The sequence below is a fragment of the Chiroxiphia lanceolata genome, chromosome 8 (genome assembly GCF_009829145.1).
Source record: "Chiroxiphia lanceolata isolate bChiLan1 chromosome 8, bChiLan1.pri, whole genome shotgun sequence".
Lineage (NCBI taxonomy): Eukaryota > Metazoa > Chordata > Aves > Passeriformes > Pipridae > Chiroxiphia > Chiroxiphia lanceolata.
In genome coordinates this window covers 32,751,590-32,770,917 of record NC_045644.1, presented here as the reverse complement: position 1 = coordinate 32,770,917, position 19,328 = coordinate 32,751,590, and the positions used below count along the sequence as shown (strand labels likewise).

At 40.1% G+C, this 19,328-nt stretch overlaps 1 protein-coding gene across 4 annotated transcripts in view; it reads left to right on the top strand.

Annotated features, from left to right (window-relative positions):
* Positions 1-19,328, top strand: part of CTNNA3 (catenin alpha 3) — a 431,146-nt gene that overhangs the window by 377,962 nt on the left and 33,856 nt on the right. For all 4 annotated transcript variants that reach the window (XM_032694679.1, XM_032694676.1, XM_032694677.1 and 1 more), the window contains one exon: positions 5,259-5,440. In XM_032694679.1, the coding sequence (XP_032550570.1) occupies positions 5,259-5,440 (182 nt within the window). The remainder of the gene's footprint in view (positions 1-5,258; positions 5,441-19,328) is intronic.

Here is a 19,328-nt window from a genome sequence, read left to right as displayed (position 1 = left end):
TTTATCAAAGCCACTCATAAGCATGAAATACTGATAATAAGAATTCAAACATAATGAAAATCACTGTAATTTTGAGTAGGTTCTATGAGTAGTAATTTTGGCATTTCATACATAGCAAAAGTAATCACGATCTATCAAAAGCATTTAATTTTCTTGCCAATTTTTAACCCAATTTCAGTAAAGGGGAGAGATTAAGTTGAGGTCTCAAGGTTGTAGGAGTATATTATATATTATTACGAAGTTTTTTTCTTTATGCCTCATATGTGGCAATTAGGCACGTTAGTACTAGTCTTATCTGCAATGGACACAGATATGTGACATTTCTTTTCTGCATGTATAGTTTTTTTTTTTTGTACTTGTACATCCTTTTCCTATGTCCTCTCTCTTTTGAAAACTCCAGGTTAAATAACTCCAATAACCTTATCCTTTAAGATAGTGGTTTCTCTGTGTCCTTTTGGTCTGTTTTTTCTTTCCTCTGGATGCTCTGCATCTTGTTAATAACTTCTTAAATTTGGTGTCCAGACTATTTATATTGCTAAACTCATTCAGCCAGCTGTGGTCTCAGAAACAAGCACTAGTGTAAGGTTTACACTAGTGTAAGGTTTACATTACTGTTTTCTCCTGTAGGAAAGTTTTGGATGAGGTTTGCCTTTTTACCACCTACAAATCCCCACCCACAGAACTGCCAATAACTGGGTTTGTCTCAGGTCTGTGCGTTTTGGTAACTTTCTTAGGTGTGAAGCCTCGTGCTTTTCTCAGCTGAAATACATCCCATGATTTTTTCAGGTCAGTTCTCAAGTTTCTCAAGACTGCTTTGAATTGTAAACCAGGCCTCTTCCCCTGCAAAGGTGTGGTGTGTATTCTGGGTTGTGTCATCCACGCCATTAGTGAAAATACTGACTAATGCCAGAGTCAGGGCATTCCCTTCAGGACTTTGCCCTCTGGTTTGGTGTCTGTTCTTCATAAGTATTCTGTGAGCAATTTTCTAACCAGTATCACGTCCAACCAATGGCAACTACATCTAGATCGTATTTCCCTAGATTATTTATAGGGATGACATGAGGACTGGTGGCAAAACTCTAGTGAAGTCCAGATTTATGGCATGTTGTTTTTTCATGTGTAGTCCTATAGACCTGGGGCAAAGAGAAATTAGGTTAATATGACACAGTTGCGTCATCTTAGTCCGCCTTTTTAGCAGAGGCTGATGCAAAAATGGTATTAAATTTTTTTTCTGTTATCTCCCTATCAATTTATCCAATTATATTCTATCTAAATATAGAGGGGAACTGTCACGGCAGCACAAATGAGGCATTCTCTGAACTTGTTCAAAGAATGCTGGACTTCAGCAGGCTTGCTACAAGTCTTAAAACTGGGAGAAGACAACTGGGGACAGCAGGTAGTAAACTTATCAAAATAAACACAGCTTCTCCCTGCTGTCAGTGTCACACACCCACAGAGTTCATCTTCTGGGACGTGTGTTCACCTTGCTATGAATTGCTGAATATCCACCATTCTCTTTTTCACTTCTTTATCCAAACTCAAAAAAATTATTCCATCAGGAGAAAAAGTAGGGTTCCTTAGATTAGTTTTGGTCTCATGCTCACCTTCCTGATAAAATGGAATCATCGAATCACAGAATGCTTTGGATTGGAAGGGACCTTAAAGATCATCTAGTTTCAAACCCTGCCATGGGCAGGGATGCCAAGTTTGTTCAAGAAAAAAAGCAATTAAAGGTCATGACTGGAACTGTTTTGCAACAGTTTGATTGAAATATGTTGCTGTCCTTTGAGTGGATCCTGTTCACTTCCACCAGATGTTCAGCTGGCTGGAGCAGGAGAGCAGGGACAGAGGTGAGGTGGCTCCTTGTGGCTGCTGAGTCTGTGGCGGAAGGAAAAGCTTAGCTCTCAAATAAGGCAAGGCAGGGACATGAATCAGGTCTTTTGGGATCTCTGCCATTATCTTATAATCACACTATGTGAAAAGCAGGTTATTTTGTGTTTTTGTTTCTACAAGCTCTGAAGAGTTTTTCACATGCTCAGTCAGGAGAGTGGGGTTTGTTTCTCTGCAATCTACAAAATTGCAGAAAAACAGAGTTTTCCTCTTTTCTTCTCTGTAGTTACATGACATATTGCAGCCTACAGGAAGTGTTAAATAATTTTTAAAGAGAGGTTCTTTGCTCTTGCTTTAATGTATTGTGCTGCTTTTGGTTGCTTTTCTTTCCTTCCTGGTTCCTGTAAATGGTAAGAATTTTGGTGGCATGGATCTGGCCAGGCATTTGGTTTTAGGGGTCAGGAAAGAAAAAAAAAAAGGCATGTCAATCTGAGACTTAGGGACAATAATCTTAAATTTATATAAAAGTCACATCCTTAGAGGAAAGCCAGGGACAAAGGTAAGCAAAAGGCCAGTTCTTTGGGTTGGGATCCTACTGGCAAGCAATGCACCAGTGAGAGGAGAGTCAAAATCTTCCCGAAGAAGTTACTCCACATGTGTCCTTAAATGGCCTTAAAAGTTCAGTTTCTCTGATGGAGAATTGACTGAAACTTGAAAGGGGCTGGAATGAAAAGAAACACCAATCTCACAGGGTAAGTCAAGTTGCAAATGGGAGAATGCAAATAACATAAGCCCAGTGCTGGAGAATCCAGCTAAAATAAATAGCCTTCTGAGGAGTTAATTCAGGGAAATTAAAGACAAAAATCTATACCTTTTTTTTTAATAGAAGAAAGAAAATATCAAAAATATAACTGCTCCTCTCACCTAGTCTTAATTCTGTTATCTGCTACTGCAATAAAAACGTTTTGTCTTGGAAGTAATGAAAAAGTCATTTTCTCCTGGTGGACAAAATAAACCTGTAGTCATGTAATAGCAGTCATTCAATTTAGATCTTTATTTCACAATTACCATTATGTTGCCTATTTTGATACAAAATCAAATCTGTGCTTAAAAGGGTGTGTATCCAATTGTTTTATTTTGTTGCTGTGCATGGTTTTAAAGCATTATGAGGGAAAGGAGAGAAAAGACAAGGTCAGAATTATAGTCTCCTTTGCCCCTTTGTTCCAGTGGATAATGTGTCTCATTCCACCTGAAGCTCATTATTGTTGGCAGATAGCAGGATACTGTATGTCACAGCTCCCTCATTAAAATGTCATCTATCTCGTGGTTTCAAGATCCAGGCCTGTGATCTTGAACTCAAACCAGTACAGAAGCTGGGGGCTGGGAAATACCATAGACATCCACCAATCAGCAAACATGCATCAGAGCATAAAAAGGTCTCTTCCCTCTGTAGCCCAGCTCTTTATTTTTATATGTTTCATACCTTTGCCATCGGTGTGGTTTAACCCCAGCTGGCAACTCAGCCCCACACAGCTGCTTGCTCACCCCCGCACCTTGGTAAGGGGCAGGGAATAGGAAGAGTAACAGTGGGAATACTTGAGATAAAGTCAGTTAAGTAGGTAAAGCAAAAGCCGTGCATATAAGCAAAGCAAGACAAGGAATTCATTCCCCACTTCCCCTGGGCAGTCAGGTGTTCAGCCATCCCCAGGACAGCAGGGCTCCATCATGTGCAGTGGTGACTTGGGAAGGCAAACACCTCTGAATGTCCCCTTCCTTGTTCTTCCCCCAGCTTTATGTGCTGGGATATCCCTTGGGTCAGTTGGGTTCAGCTGTCCCAGCTGTGTCCCCTCCCAGCTCCTTGTGTCCCCACAGCCTCCTTGCTGGTGGGGTGAGGTGAGGGGCAGGTGAGGCCTTGGCTCTGTGTGAGCTCTGCTCAGCAATAACAAAAACATGGTTATTTTGCCAACATGTGTTCCGGCACAAATCCAAAACAGCCCGTGCTAACTACTGTGGAGAAAATTAACTACCCCAGCCAAAAAACAGCACACCCAGCAAGCTTATCCTACAGCCATGAGGAAAGTGTGTCTTGGTCTTCTCTGGTCTATTTAGTTTTGTGGGTTTTTTTAACAAAACAAGAGAAGTAGTCCTCAAAACAGTTTCACTTTCCAAGTCTGTGACTGTAGGATAATTCTGACCACTGTATGGTGGTTCCTTCCACCCTTAACCGTTCTGTGATTCTCTGTGATTCTGTGACTGCAAATTATAACAATTATAACATGTTGGGAAACCTGTAATTTCCAGTAATTTGTATAAAAGAGAAAATTAACCCTGTGCCAGAGTGATTCTAGCATAAATAAGATCTCTGGAAAGACATGGCTTGAAAAACATATGCATTACGTATAAGACTGATTGCCTGTTATGTTTGTAAGTAATTCAGCCACTGCCTTAACTTTCTATTTTATTGATGGTAGATAATGTTTTATAAACAAGAATAAGACGCAAAATATTTACTGTTTAATTGCAGAGTAATTTCAGTGTGTTAATAGTTGCTGCATGTAGTTGTGAGTTCCTGGTGGCCTGAAGGGGACTGCTTTCCAGGGAAGGTGCTGGATAAGAACCACAGTGACAGTAGAGCCATCAAGACCAACAAGCCCAAAGGTCTCCCTGCTTCCTGGGGTAGGAGGTATTATGAAGGGCCAGGACTTCCATGTGGTCACATAATATCTTGGCCCCTGTCTGCCTCCTGGCCTGTACCTGACACAGGAGGTTTATCTGACCTTTGTCTGGAGAAGGCTGATGATCTTAGTCATGAAGAAGAACATTAAGTAAAATATTTCTCTCACCATTTTCAGGAGTTTTTAGTAACCTTATTCACATACTGATTTCTGACCTGCTCATCTGTTTATCTTCTGCAAAGACAGAATATCCATATTTGAACAATTAAGACTTTTTTGGCTCTTCAAATGGTAATGTAGAACCTTCTCAGGAGAGAGAACGTGCATACCTGAAGTTTCTAGGACAATTAACCCTTTTCATTGATCATTTCCTACACGAATCAATACTGCATTTTGTAACTTGCACATATATCATACTTAAAATCACTTAGGCTCCTTAACCCTAAGAAATAGAAGCAACTGTTAGTCATATTTCATAAAGGCTCTGTGGAAGAACGTATTCTTCTTTCTCTCACTATGTTAATATTAATGGTTTCACAAACACCACTGAGCCCATCACACTGAGATAATTTATTTGGCACAACCAGATGATAGCATACAGATTTTGAAATTTAGAAGTGCTCAAACTCGAACAGTTGGCCCAGGCCACAGTGGTTTTAAACTATATATTTAATAATGTACAGGGGTTTAGTTTTAAAAAAGAAAAATACTCTGACGTAGATGTTTTACAAATCAAATTATTCTATGTTTTAGGCCAAGATGACTCAACTGCCAGAGGCTGAAAAGGAAAAGATAGCTGAGCAAGTGGCTGACTTCAAAAAAGTCAAGAGTAAGCTTGATGCAGAGATTGAAATATGGGATGATACCAGCAATGACATAATTGTTCTGGCCAAGCGGATGTGTGTGATTATGATGGAGATGACTGACTTCACAAGGTAATTATGCAAAAAAAGAGTCTTCAATATTTATAAATGTTGGAGGCCACTGTCATATTGTTCAGGCAGCAAATACTGAGTTTTTAATATCAGGTGACAACATCTTTACAAAATTGAGTGAATAAGCTAATGTAACACACTAGGGAGTGGTACTGAAGTGTGGGGAGGTCTGAATTTTTGAACTGTGCTTGTTCTTATTTTTTTTTTGTTTGTCCTCTTGTATTAATTTGGTTGGTAGGGTTTTTGCACATCTTTTAGCACTCTTATTTCTGCTCTCACTGAAAGGGAAAAAACTCCCAAAATAATCTTGATTTTAGGCAGTAGTTTTGTCTCATCTGTTTCCTTTCTACTTGTATCAGACCATGCTGTCAAGCATGAAAAACACTATACAGAGCCTACCCGTGGTAGTGCACTTTCATACTCATGCATATTTTATATCACATTACCTGCTCTTGCTTTCATCAGAACTCTATCATGCTGCTATATGTAGTTTTGAAGAATGAAGTGTCCTGTAGCAAATAGCTGTCAAAGCTGGCAGTTTTTTCTGCTGCCAGTATATGTTCTATGATGCTCGTTTAGCAGGAAACAATCTTAAATTCAGGAGCTTTCTCTGCCATGCACTGAATTAAATGTTCAGTAAATTTCGTCAATGTAATTATACCAAAGGAAGATGGTGATGGTGTTGTCTGCCCTCCTTACCCCCTCTTCAATCTGATTAGAAGTAAAATAGTCGCTGACAGGTGAAGTCTTAAAACACAACCACTCCTGCAAAACACTTAATGTCTCATAAAATAAGTCCATTCATGCAAGGTATGAAGAAAAATCTCAGCCTCTTAGACAAATTCCTCAGATGTGTAAATGAGCAGCATTGCATAGAGCTGGACCAGGTAACAAAGCTGGGCTCTACTCTAGGCTCGTTCTGGGGAAGACAGCTGTTACATTTTATCACACTGGCACCTTCCAAATTCACCTTCATGTGAGAGAGATTTAAAGACCTGCATGGGGGACTCTGCAACCTTGTTCTTTTTAAGAGTATATGATTTGTATGGAGACCTTTGAAAAAGAACATTCTATGCCATAAAGTCAATCTTTACAATTAAAGTCACCTCTCTCGCCAAAATTCTTTATATTACCAGCTTTAGATAATCAAAATTAAGAAGGCGAGCTCAAAGTCTTAATTTTATATATATGGCTCTCAGTTGAACATGGCATAATCTGCAGTTTTGAGTCAAAGAGAAGCTCTTTATGAAGTGCTGCTGATATCCAGAGAGTCCATGGAGAACTCTGAAATTACTCCAGTACAATAACTTACTTGAAAGTAAAGTTAAAATGTTTTGTGGAGAGAGAGTGAAAATCCTAGTCTGCACTTCAGAGTGTGGTAGGGAATATGGTACATTGTTGGAAGATGGAGTCTGATTATTCTCTTCCAAATTTTAGTGATTGTATTAATCTTTTTACTTCACAGATGTTTAGATTATAACTTGAGGTGTGCAAGTAGATGCAAGTATATATTCCTATGTTATGTGTTTAATACTCAAGTTGTTATTTCTTGGGGGGAGGACTATCCTACCAAGTGTTTTGTTCAGTGTCTAGGGCCCTTGGTAACAGAAATCAAGTCACCCTGTAATACAGAAATGGTCTTACGAGGTACTTTCTATCTTACCTAACTTTGTCTCACACCTTTTTAAAGCTGGTTTTGAACATGTCCTTTAGTAATATGGTTTCAAGTTTTGTGTCTTCTTCAATGCCAGATGAAGTCTTGTGAAATGAAGCTTTGTATCTATCTGAGCAATAGGTGAACTCCTCTGGCTCTTCCTCATGTTTACCAAAGCTGGCAGTTAACTGCCAGCTGGTTTTTTCAATTCCTGCTCTGTAGAAATCTGGGAATAGAATCATAGAATTGTTTAAGCTGGAAAAGTCCCTTAAGGTTATTGAGTCCAACCATTAACCCAGCACTGCCTTGTTGATAGTTAAACCATGTCCTCAAGTGCCACATCCACGTGTTTTTTGAACACTTCCAGGAATAGGGATTCCCCCACTTCCCTGGGCAGCCTGTTCCAGTGCTGGACCACCCTTTCAGAGGAGAAATTTTTTCCTAATATCTAAAATAAACCTCCTCTGGTGCAACTTGGGGCCCTTTCCTCTTGTCCTATCTCTTGTAACCTGGAAGAAGAGACCAACCCACCTGGCTACATCCTCCTGTCAAGGAGCTGTAGCGAGTGAGAAGATCCCCCCTGAGCCTCTTTTTCTCCCGGCTGAACGTCCCCAGCTCCGTTCTCTTCTCTGGACACACAAAAGATGTGCAGCAAGTACATGTACAGCAAGCACCAGCTCCCCTTAGGGTTTGAGCTCTCCAATCTGTAACTCCAAGTTCTTGAACATGGAAGAAATAAAAGATTCTGACATTTTGTATTTGTAACATCAGAAACTACTCAGACAAATAGTAAATTTCTGTATTTGAGTCACTTGTTACATAAGCTGATTTCTGTTTTTCTTCAAATGGTATTACCATGCATTCATTGTTATTTAATCTCAATGAGAGCTTTTCAAAGTTTTAGTTTTTCAAGGTCACCTTTTGCATTTGTGTATTACCTTGACCATTTATGCAACAGTAATATTTTCAACTAAAACGAAGTTAATGTTGGTATCAAAATAACTCATTATTCAGACAGAAGGTAATTGGGAATGATGTTGGCATAAATTGTTGGTGTGTATAGCTTGGATCATTAACAAAAATACTTCAGGATGACTTCAGTGAAGGCCAGTGATAATCAGTGATTACTCAGTGGAAGTTAGGACTGCTGGAAATTGTAACCATCTGAAGTAGCTCATTATGGCTTAACTTCCTTATTTGATTATAGGGCAGATGCCTCTGATTTTTTTGAGTCTTGGCAGAAGGGACCTGCAGAACCTCATTTGAAACAATTCTTGTCCTACTGAACAGTCTTGAGCATGTCCTCTTCAAACAGACACTAGAGCAGACAACTGTAATTATATGTAATACGTATTTTTCCAGCTTTTTTTAAAACTTTGTATGTGATACATGACATAAGCTTACTGAAACTTGATGATGATGGACTTTGCTGTGGTGAACTATCCATTCACCACAATGACTGTACATCATTGTCATTGTGAGCTTATGCTTGATAGATGGAAAAGGAATTTACAAGAGCAGAAAGGCATTGTTGGAAGTTTGTAGCAGCTGGCAGCAGCTGCTCATCGGTAACGTGGACATGATAATGAGGCCTCATTATGGAAAACTGGTTATATTGATTACTGGAATCTATTAATCTGTTAAAACTTCTGTGAAAACCACATCATATTTGCAGTAATATTGACCCTGACGGGCAGAAGTGGAGGCAGTGGACACCAGGCATTTGCTCTGCTGAAAGTGTGGCTCTCTATTGCCTTTGGACTCCAGCACACTTGCTTGTTGGAGATAACATACAAAGTTCCTACCAATTTAATTCTCTTGCTGAAGGTTATTGCTGCTAGAAATAAGAGAGTTTGGTAGATGTTTCTTTCCTGAATTTTACTTTTCTGAAAATGAACTGGATTGTAGTTTTAGTTTCTTTAGGAGGGCTACAGTGAATGAGGCAAAATGTTCCTGTGTTGCCACGGCTTTAACAGCAAAGGCATTCATTCAGCGAAGCTGAGAAACAAATGAGCTATCAGTGGGTCTGATTATGTTTTCTATCCTCAACCTGGAGCTGCAACCACATCCCTGTCCTTCTCACAGAATTCCATCTCAGCTTGGCTCTGCTGGCTCCCCCCATGGCTGACCAGAAACCTGTACTTCTACCACTGGCCTTGTGCCAATGTGAGCAAAGCCTGGGAGATAGTTCCTGTGTGATTGTCACTTCTCATCTTCCTCTGAATGTGCAGAAGTGCTTTGTCATTTCTCTGTTCAGAGGAGCTGGGTGCTTCCAGGGCACCTTACTGGGTCAGGATCTATCCAAAGTGCTTGTCTGCACCTCCTCAGAATCTGCCTGCTGTGCAGAACTGTACACAACAGGGTTTGTTTGGTTTTCTGATACCTTGGGGATTCACTCAGTATAGCAGGACATTTGTTTTCTTGGGCTGGAAGGGCTTTAGGCTTACTTTTCAACTTCAAGAGTATTAGGCTAAAAATTATCAGGAATGGGAGATTCTTCCTTCTTTCCACGAAACCATCATGTCTGTAGCCCTCACACCATATACTGTCTAGCCCAGCAAGGAGTGGGTGGAGGTGATAGATATGGATGTAGATCTCTCTCCAGGGAACTCCGTCATGGCCCAAACTCTGTCAGCGTTGTGAGTGTTGGTCTGTGTTATGGAGCAGGGAAACAGGATTTCAGTTCTTGGTTCAGCTTTTGAAAGGCTTTCGGTTTCCTGGGCAAGAATGAGCTAATGAGGATTGCTTTGTCCATAGTTTTTCCTGTTGGCCATCTTGGATGACTTCAAGATGAGTGTTTAGTGTAGGTCCCATTTTGGATTACTGAACTCTCAGGGACAGGGTGTCCCTGGCAGTGCAGTGTGTGCAATGTGATGGTTGCTGCAGATTATTTCAGTGCTATGAGATTCACTTGCTTGCACCTAAAGTACCAAGTACCTTTGTAATCTGAGGCATCCAACATATGTTTTAGCTGTACAAGGACCATTACACACTTGAAAACTCAGCACAAAAATTACGCCTACTGGTTTCAAAATGGAAGTTCCTTCTGGTTTTGAGCTTCCACTTATTCCAGTGACATATCTGGCCTGCTGTATGGGAACATACTAATTTTAAGGAATAGCTTCTATCTTGGCAATGAATGAGTTTTCTTCCTTTAAACTGAGCTTTTAAGCAAACATAATTCCTGGTAATAATCTGTATAAATGTAGTGCAGTCAGTTAATTTAATTCACTGCTTAGACTTCAGCATATGTGACACTGTGACATTGTATTGATGGGTGGTATCTGAATGAGAGATTAGAAAAGTACTGGCATTTGATCAAGAAGACTCCACTGGTGTTTTTCAACATACAGCAGGCAGAATTACCTTTAAAAGGAAGGGGGGTGTGTTATGTATAAATGGCCACGTGTGCTCACATAATTCAAATTTTTGTTTCTTCCTTGTGTCCTGTTACATTTTCCTAGTGCAAACGCACACATTTTCAATCAGAGAATATTCGTAAGTTTAAAGCCTTTAATTTTATGAGGAAAATGTATTTAGTCACATGGGTCAATCACACATCAGTGTTCCGTCCTTTTGTTGTGTTTTGTATAGAAGTAAATATCAAAAAATTGCCTGACCTGCCATAACAGTTTTAATAATATTGTGGTGAAAATATTCTAACTTCTCTGCTGATTGGCTAAAAAGGTACAAGAAAAATCATAGGGTTGCATTTGGTTTGGTTTGTTTTTCCCAAAGCTTTATGTGTAAATGGAGCAGGATTTTTGTTTTCCATTGCCACAGCACATTTATAATTAAAAAGGTATTTACCAATAATTAGACATAAGTTTTCTTTGCTCACATGTGTATCTAATTCAAGCAGTGCTTAGGATCAGAACACTGGAATTTTTAATTCACCTTGAGAAAGGAGCAAGAAGGGTCAATGGTTTAAGCATAAAGGGAGCTCCTGAGAGTCAGAACTTGTTGAGAATAGTTTTGGTGGACAGCCTTAGTGTTTAACTCTTGTGCACCAAGGAAAGTTCCTTCACACAGAGAACTGCAGGATGTCCTCATGCAAGATTTTCACACACTTTGGTGATAGGAAAGGTACCACCAGGACTCAGATGAGATTCCGATGTACAAGGCAGATCTCGCTGCCATGTGAGAGGTGATTTCGAAGATACGCCAGGGAGAGACTCGTGCTGGTGCCTGACTTTGCCAGGCTGTTTCACAGCATGTCCTAATGGCATGGAGTCCATGGATTCAGGATTGAAGCCTCTGTGACAATCCCTCTCAGTATTCTTTAGTATAAGCAGTAAATGAGAGTCACTGGGTTTTTTACCCCTCACCCATTTTGTAGGTTGTTAGATTCCAAATGGGGCTGTATAAACACTTCCTTTAAATAGAGAGTTCAGCCCTTAGCAAACTGTTCAGAAAGTGTCTCATATTTGCTCTTGCTGCTTGACACTTGCTCCTAAAATGGCATCAATATCAGAGTTAATATGAGAAATAGCAAAACAAATCAGCAAGATTTGAAAAAAAAATAAATCTAGCAAAATCATCCTCCCAAAGCTGCCCCCCTTTATTCTTACAGTAAGACTAAATGTGATTCTGCTTTTACCTCTAGTTCCAAGGATTACAGCTTCACTTAATCTTTTCTCTCTGTTGCACTCTTGTTTAAGACCAAGTGCAGCTGCCCCATCTAGCAAGTCTCCTCACCAGAGAATAGTCTGCAACCTTAGTTCATCTGGTCTTGTAGTCTTTGCTTGGGAAAGCAAAAGAAGGATCCAAAAGAAGATGGGAGGTCAAGATGGCAGTCGTGTAGTTACTAGGATTTGAAGAGACCATGGGACAAAAAGATAATGAAGAAAGAGGACCAAGGAGAGATTCTATTCCTAGTCAAGTTTGTCCATGAAACTTCTCACCATAACTCCCTATTTGATTTGCTTTTTCTGGTACCCCTTTCCACTTCAGAATTACCCAGGATGAGAATTTCCTATTTCCCGTTCAGCTCATTTCAGATGGTTCTGAAATTCTGAGGAGCTTTTTCATTGCACCCTAAAATCCACTGACTTATTGCCTTTTTTTGGCCCCTTCTAACCCTCAGATTTCCAGCAGTTGCTTCCAGCTTCTCTCACCCATCTGGAAATCACGTGTCCCAGCTCTCCCGCTCCGTCTTATTCCTGGTTACCAACCCAGTTTGTCACTGCCCCAAAAGATAATGGTACCTTTATTACTAAACCCCCTGAACCCATTAATTACCATTACAGCTGCAGTTCAGATTCAAGCATTAATTTCCCCTTTCCCTCCCCTCCCTGCTCCTATCAGGGAATTCATTGACTGGCATTATTTCATTAAGCAATCTGGGATGCTTTTGAGAGTCCATATCTACTCAGTGTTTCACTGTAAGATTATGTCATGACAAATCACCCAAAGATTGTGAAAGTTTTGTCAACAGGGGTGTTGTACAACTGAGCCATCAGAAAGGACAAAGTTATTTTGGAGAAAATTACTTTGGGCAAAGATGATGATGAACCTTCCTTAGGATTCTATATTAAGAGCAACTTCTACTTGTGTCAAGTATATAAAGTTGTTATTTAAGGTAAATTTATAGAGCAGGTACAGTTTAGTTGTGTGTGCATACTTACACGTGTTTTATCATACAGGCCTTGTCAAACAGAACTAGCAGGATTTACTTGTTACAGCACAGTAGATGAAGCAGATAACTTTTACTGTTAAAATGAGCAGCAGAATTGCATTAGCTACAGTAGTTGTAAAAGTTGTTTAAGATTTTGCAGTACTTCAGGATACTGACTGTCCTGCCAGAACTACGTGTAGTAGCCTCAGGCGGTTGTTGCTCTCAAATAGAAACACGGGCTCTCAGGTTTGTGATGGATTGTTGAGGTGTGTCAGGTTAAATCATACCATGTAACACAGAATCAGCTGGTACTGCTCATTCTTCCTGAATGTCACAGAGCTTCTAAAATTTGCACAAATGAAACTTTCACAAATAAGTGAGGATTTTGAAGGCCAAAGTCAAGTATTTGTGTCCTCCTGCCCATCTCAAAAGCTTTTGACTGAGTTTGAATTTCCTTCATGGTACTACTGTGTCTCAATTAATGATACTTACATAGAATATGGTAGTTCATACAATACTCCTGTGGATGCTTCTGCCACTGTTATACTAAAAATAGTTTCAGCTGATTCCTAAATACATACACCAGCAAATAATTAATCATAATTGGCAATTGCTACTCAGTATAGCTCTAAAAGGTAAGTGCTAGATATTCATCCTTTGATAGTAAAATTTCTAAAACGAAATTATAGTATCCAAATATATTAGTTACTTTATAATACTCTGTATTTCAAAGTGAAAATCACCAGGTGGGTTGAAGTCTTAGAACCAAAAGAGAAACATTTCAGGCAAAAAAACCCAAAAATCATTAACAGTTTGGTTTTATGACTCAGTATTACTCCAAGTATTTAGATATCCAATTTGCCTTCAGGCTCAGTGGATTTATTTTCCTGTAGTATGCATAATTAACATCAATAGTATTCTTATTAAATAAAGACAATAAATCATGGATGCCTAGTCTGGTTCAGATACTTCTGTTAGGGATTCCAAGGTCAGAATTTACTCTCAGGCTGTGACACAAGGAAGATCTAAATGGATGACAGTGTGCAGCTGAAGAGGATGTTGGGTGATAAGATAAACAAGCACAACTTTCAGATCCTTGCTATTTTGCGGGTTAACAAAGCATGTTAAACACTTGTAAACCAATACAGCCAACAGCTAATTACCAAAATAATGAGCGTAACATTTCTTCCTTTCCTCTGCAACATTACTGTGACAAAATGCAGCTTACTCACGTACAGCTGCATTCACTGAACAGTTTTTCTGCTATTGCTCATAACTGGTCTAGAAATACTCAAGGGAATGGATAAACTGAAGCTCCGTGTCAGCATCAAACTAGGAAGAGGACAGATAATACACAGGCCTATGTGGATTGGCTTTGTTTTTACAGTCTCCTGTTCCTTTTGTGTCATCTGTTGTTCTTTAACACAACCATTTCACCCACTTTTATTCTCACTTCTGCTGCATTAAGTAAACCACCTGCCTTCACTGTCATAACCCTAAAAGACACATTTTCTCCCATCTCTGGGTACTGCTGCTGGCTGCAGTCAGCACGACATTCACAATGCCCCTGGATGGGCAGGATAGATTCTCAGTCCTTGAAATTGTCCTCAGAGCAGTCATACTGGGAAAATACAAGCTCTTTAGCAAAACATCAGGACAGAAGGAGATTCTGTTACTCTCTCTTCCTTCCCTCAGTGACATAATTACATTGTGGATATCTAGCTACACTACAAGCATGTGTAATTATTTCGCTGTTCATATAATTACCCCTTTCCTTGGAAGGATGAGACATTTTATTTAAAAACTATTTTTTTAAAAAAGGCATGTTATTTGTGCAACTTTCATTTCTTTGGAACGAAAATGAAAGCGAACATAGTACTTTCCTATTACTGAGCTTAAAAATTATTGAACTTAACTCAAACTTTTAATAGAAAGGTGACAAAAACTTATTTTAGCCTAACAGTCAACCCTCCTGATTTCAAATTCTATATTGTCAATGCTTGCAAACTGTTTTTTTAATTCCTGCATTTCCTGCAAGAAAACCAGGTATTGATAAAAGTAACAGGGCTCAGAAAGGCAGCCTTTTCAGTGTAGACATAAAGTTCATTTAGAATAATGTTTTAATTGAGTTGAAACAAACAGTCACTTCCCAGCTGGAATGGAAAGTGTATACATTTCATGTATACAGCTAGAAGTTTAGACCCGTTATCACAAAGAATTCTATCAGTTTTCTAGTTAAAGGTTTATGTAAAAGTCCTCATCTTAAAAATTCTGGTGGTGGTTTGCTTTTTTGATGTTTTTAGTTGACTTAGTGCTCGACTGTACGAAACCACTTCTGAATCATTTCTTGCATCCTGTAGAATGCCTCGTAGTCATGGAAGCTGTGAAGATTAATTCCTCTGATTAGAGCAATTACATGCTCCACATCCTAAGAGAATTTTATAAATTTAAGTCCAAGAAAATGTGTTCCATTTGAAACAATGAGCCTCTTAATTCTGCTGTTTCTGTGGAAATACTTGGTTTGTGCTGATGGTTACACCTCATGTATGGATAAATAAATTGTATACGTAGGGCAAAACAACCTACTGACACAACCTCCCTGTCTCAGTATCTCTAGGTGCAGCTAGTATTTCCTTAAAAACAGTTGGTCCTCAAAAAAATCAGAGAAGTAACAGTTGTTGCTTTGTTATTTTTCCTGTAGTCCAATATAAGATTGCAAAAAATGCAAGGAATTCATTGAAATCTTAGAATTAGTCTAACATTTATTTCAGAGTACCTAGCACTTCTTGATCCCAGTACAATAACAGCGTAAAAGCTGAGGTAAGAGAGCAAAGAGATAAAGAGGTGGTTGTTGGTTGGGCAAGTCAAAGACAACTTAAAAAAATTCAGACATAAAAAATCATAAATAAGGCAGACACATGGATCTACCTATCCATTGGCAGGAATCCATCCAGGACTAGAAGCAAGTCAACTACAAAGACCCAGTATTCATTACAGCAAATACAATCATAATTAAGTGACAAGTTGTATCTCTTGTGACAAAAAGAGCTGTCTTTTGCCTTCCATCTTCAGGGACTACAGCACTCAGAGGAGAAGGTGTGTTCAGAACTCCCAAATAACAGCTCCTGTCAGCAGATATATGAGGAGTGTAAAGCAAGAGTAGTTCAGGCAGTAATTTAACAGCTTCCAGGCCAGTTTTCCTAGGCAGCTGGGAAGCTGTGGTGGGATGATCTCCTTAGAGCATGATGGAACAAGGACTAGCAGTACCAGCATCAGGCCCAGCAATGAAGGCAGGTGTGCCTTGCAGCAGTTTAAGTTGTGCTCTCATCACTTAGCAGGGGTGGGCAGAGGGGGTGTCAGCTCCTCAACCCCCAGAGGTGACAGGTACCCGTCAACTGTGGGGTTCCACAGGGTCAGCCACACTCTGACTGGGGCTGCTCTGGTTCCATCCACGGGCATCTTCCTCCTTGTCCTTGGGCCAGCAGGAGTGAGATCCCAAGACTGTGAGGATATGAGCTATTGTCAGGGAGCAGCAATACCAGCTGCTCTCTAAGGGAGGCAAGCCAGGATCCAAGGGTAATCCCAGTGCAGACAGCCCTTGCACTGAGCACTGCTCAGCTCAGCAGCGTTGGGATTTCAAAGGAGCACAAGGTGCCCATAACCATTGGCATCGCAGACAAGGTAAGCAGCCAAGCAGCTCTATGGTCCATTGAGGGGCAAAAAGGAGAAGGGGCCAAAGCCAGACTCCAGTATGTCCATGAGCAGTCATCCAGGAGACAGGATGCTGGCAAAGTAGGTCCAACACCCAACCTGAGGGCAAGGCTGGAGACAGGTGTGCGTGTGAGTCAGGTCAGGGACTGGGGTGGGGTGCAGGCCAGATCTTAAATGGAGGTCTTGGGCCAGTGGGCAGACCTGTGGGAGGGTGAGCCTGGTCAGCATTATTAAGGCCCATTAGTGCACTCAGGCCATGGCACCTGGAATAGAGGGAGCTGATTCTTAGTCCATCCTGATGGCTCAGCTCCACCCAGAAGGGGAAGCCAGGGTAATGTCCAAACTGGATATGAGGTCACGCAGTGAAACGTGTTATGATTTGCTGTTCTTATGGTAGTGCTCAGGGAAGTGACAGCTTTGGGAGCATTCTCCAACTGGCACATCACTGAATCTGCCTTTTGAACCTCACTGCCTTGACACAAGACTTGTTTTTATGTTTATTTCGCTCAAGCTGTTGTTGGGTAAGAGCACCCAGCAATGTCTCCTAGGAAAATAAAGAAGCAGTCATTAAAAAGGCAAAGCCCCTCTCCCAGCTTTTTTTCCCCCTTTAAAATATAGGCCTATTTTTATGGAATTTATTTGCTATATTTTGTACATGCTATATATTTTTGGCTATAACACCATATGTTCAAGTTCCTCCTGAATTAATTAGCAGAAGTTAGAAGCTTAAACCTTTGGAGAGTTTCCAGGAAATAAGACTGGAAACTTTTGCAGCCCCTTCATTGGAAGGGTAGGCACAGCAGTGAATTAATTATGACCAGAAATTTGACATAAAATATTAGTTACTTTTTTTCCTGTGAATTTAATGCTGATTCAAATGAAAGTTTTGCTTACTTCTACAAGAGATCAGTTGCTTTCAGAGTATGATGTACACCCACATTTCTCTTGACAATTTATTGTCCAAGAGTGAAAAAAAAAAATGGATTTATGGCAGTTACTGACTATTGACCTGGCTGGTGTTCATGAAATAGAAGTCTGGAGTGTAATTGTCAAGGCAGAGTTTGTGAACTTGATAGTGACAGATAGTACCCAATGTGGGTACATAAAAATGAGTAGTAACTGTTAAAAGAAGGAAGGCAGACAGTGAAATAAAAGGGAACCAGATCACTGGGATGTTGTTTTATAAAGCAATAGAGAGTGCTTTTGATGCCGTACAGGCTTTGCAGTGCTGATCACCAGAATTTGCTCTTCAGAGGGTTCCTTGTGGTTGCCAGGAGGAGATGAATCAAGTAAAAGGGTGTTGTTTTTGGGACTGCCACTCTGATCTTGATGAGGAGGCAAGGGGGCAGTCTGGAGAAGGGACTGAGGAAGGCTTGTAGTCACAGACTTCTCTCTTCTCCTCTGCTCTTTTCCCTTAGAAGCAACGCTATTAACTTTGTACATCAAGGCTTCTCTATCAGAGTGTAAAACGTGAAAAATTTTTGAGGACATAAGACACATTTTCCAAAGCAAAGAGATTTTGTAAAATAAATTATCTTCTTTTACATTCACATGTACAGTAATTCATAAGCGTTGGAGAAAAATCAAGTTTTGGCCCTTTGTGTTGTGGATGTATCTCATTGTTTAACATGTAGATGAGGTGAAGGCACAGCACAGCCTAAACCCCATGTTTTTATGGTACCCAGACATATCCAAATCAGCCAGAGGCTCCCAAATTTGTGTGTCTGGCTTTGGTCATTTGATATACCAGTAGTACATTATAGGCTGGGAAGAAGATGTATGGTTATATTTTTCTCTACTGGAGTATATTACTTCAGTTGTTCCTAAATTATTATTTTACTTTTATTTTCCCTTCTTCCCTCTACTGGGTTACAGATCAGTTGTTTGATGGCACTGCTGTACTTGCTATGGTCACCCTTCTCTGTGCAGATGAAGCCATGGTTATTTCAGAGAGATAAGGCTTTCATCTTTCTCAAAGCACTGCTCCTGTATTATTTCTCTTCACCCTACCGAATGTCTGGTTTTCTTCTCTCTGAGTGATCAATCCACAAGAACTAATTTCAGTTGAACGTTTGATTTGTTTATGGCCAAGAGTCAATCTAGGATGGAGTTGCCATCTAACAAAATATAATTATTCCCAGAAGCTGCAGGGTTGCAAGAAACCTTACTGTATTTTCTATGTAGTTAATTTTATTTAGTAACCTTTTAGTTTAGTTTTCTTTTTGGAGTATACATACTTCTGAGAACAAACTATTCGGAAATGCTCGCCTTGGGAACACGGTGAACAATAGAAACAGTGCTGAACTGCTGTTTTCTGCTAAAATTATGACTGGAGTCTGTTCCAGCCTTTTTTAATTAAACCAGGACCTTTCATGGTTCACACAGCCTGCCAATGGTTTTCACGCTTTTTTCTTCCAACACTGTACAGCATTTTTTAACACACGTTCTTTTATTCAGTACCTTTGGCAGCTGCTGTTTGGGTCCTGTTGGGGGATTCAAACTCTGTTTCTCCTCCAAATGGCACTGGTAGTGATGTTTGACTGAGGCATGTTCCCAAAAATACCTGCTCAGCACAGTGCTGCCTCCCTGCACCACAGGTCTTCACTGAAAGGTTGCACCATGGATCTTACCTGAGCTGCTCAGAAGATGGCTAAAGGTAGAAATGTAGAGGAATCTACATGGCAGACTGCAAACATAAGATCCCCTTTCACCATATTTTCTCATACCTGTCTCAGTCCTGAATTGTTAAGGTCATCTGAGGTCTATTCTTACTGTTAGGAAGCAGTGAATCAAACAATTCCAATAGTTCTGGGTGCTCTGGGATGGCAGAGGGAAGGAGTGACACTCTCCAGTATACCCTGGGTGGGTGTGAGCTAATGGAAGGAGTTTCAGAGGTCAGTAGGGTT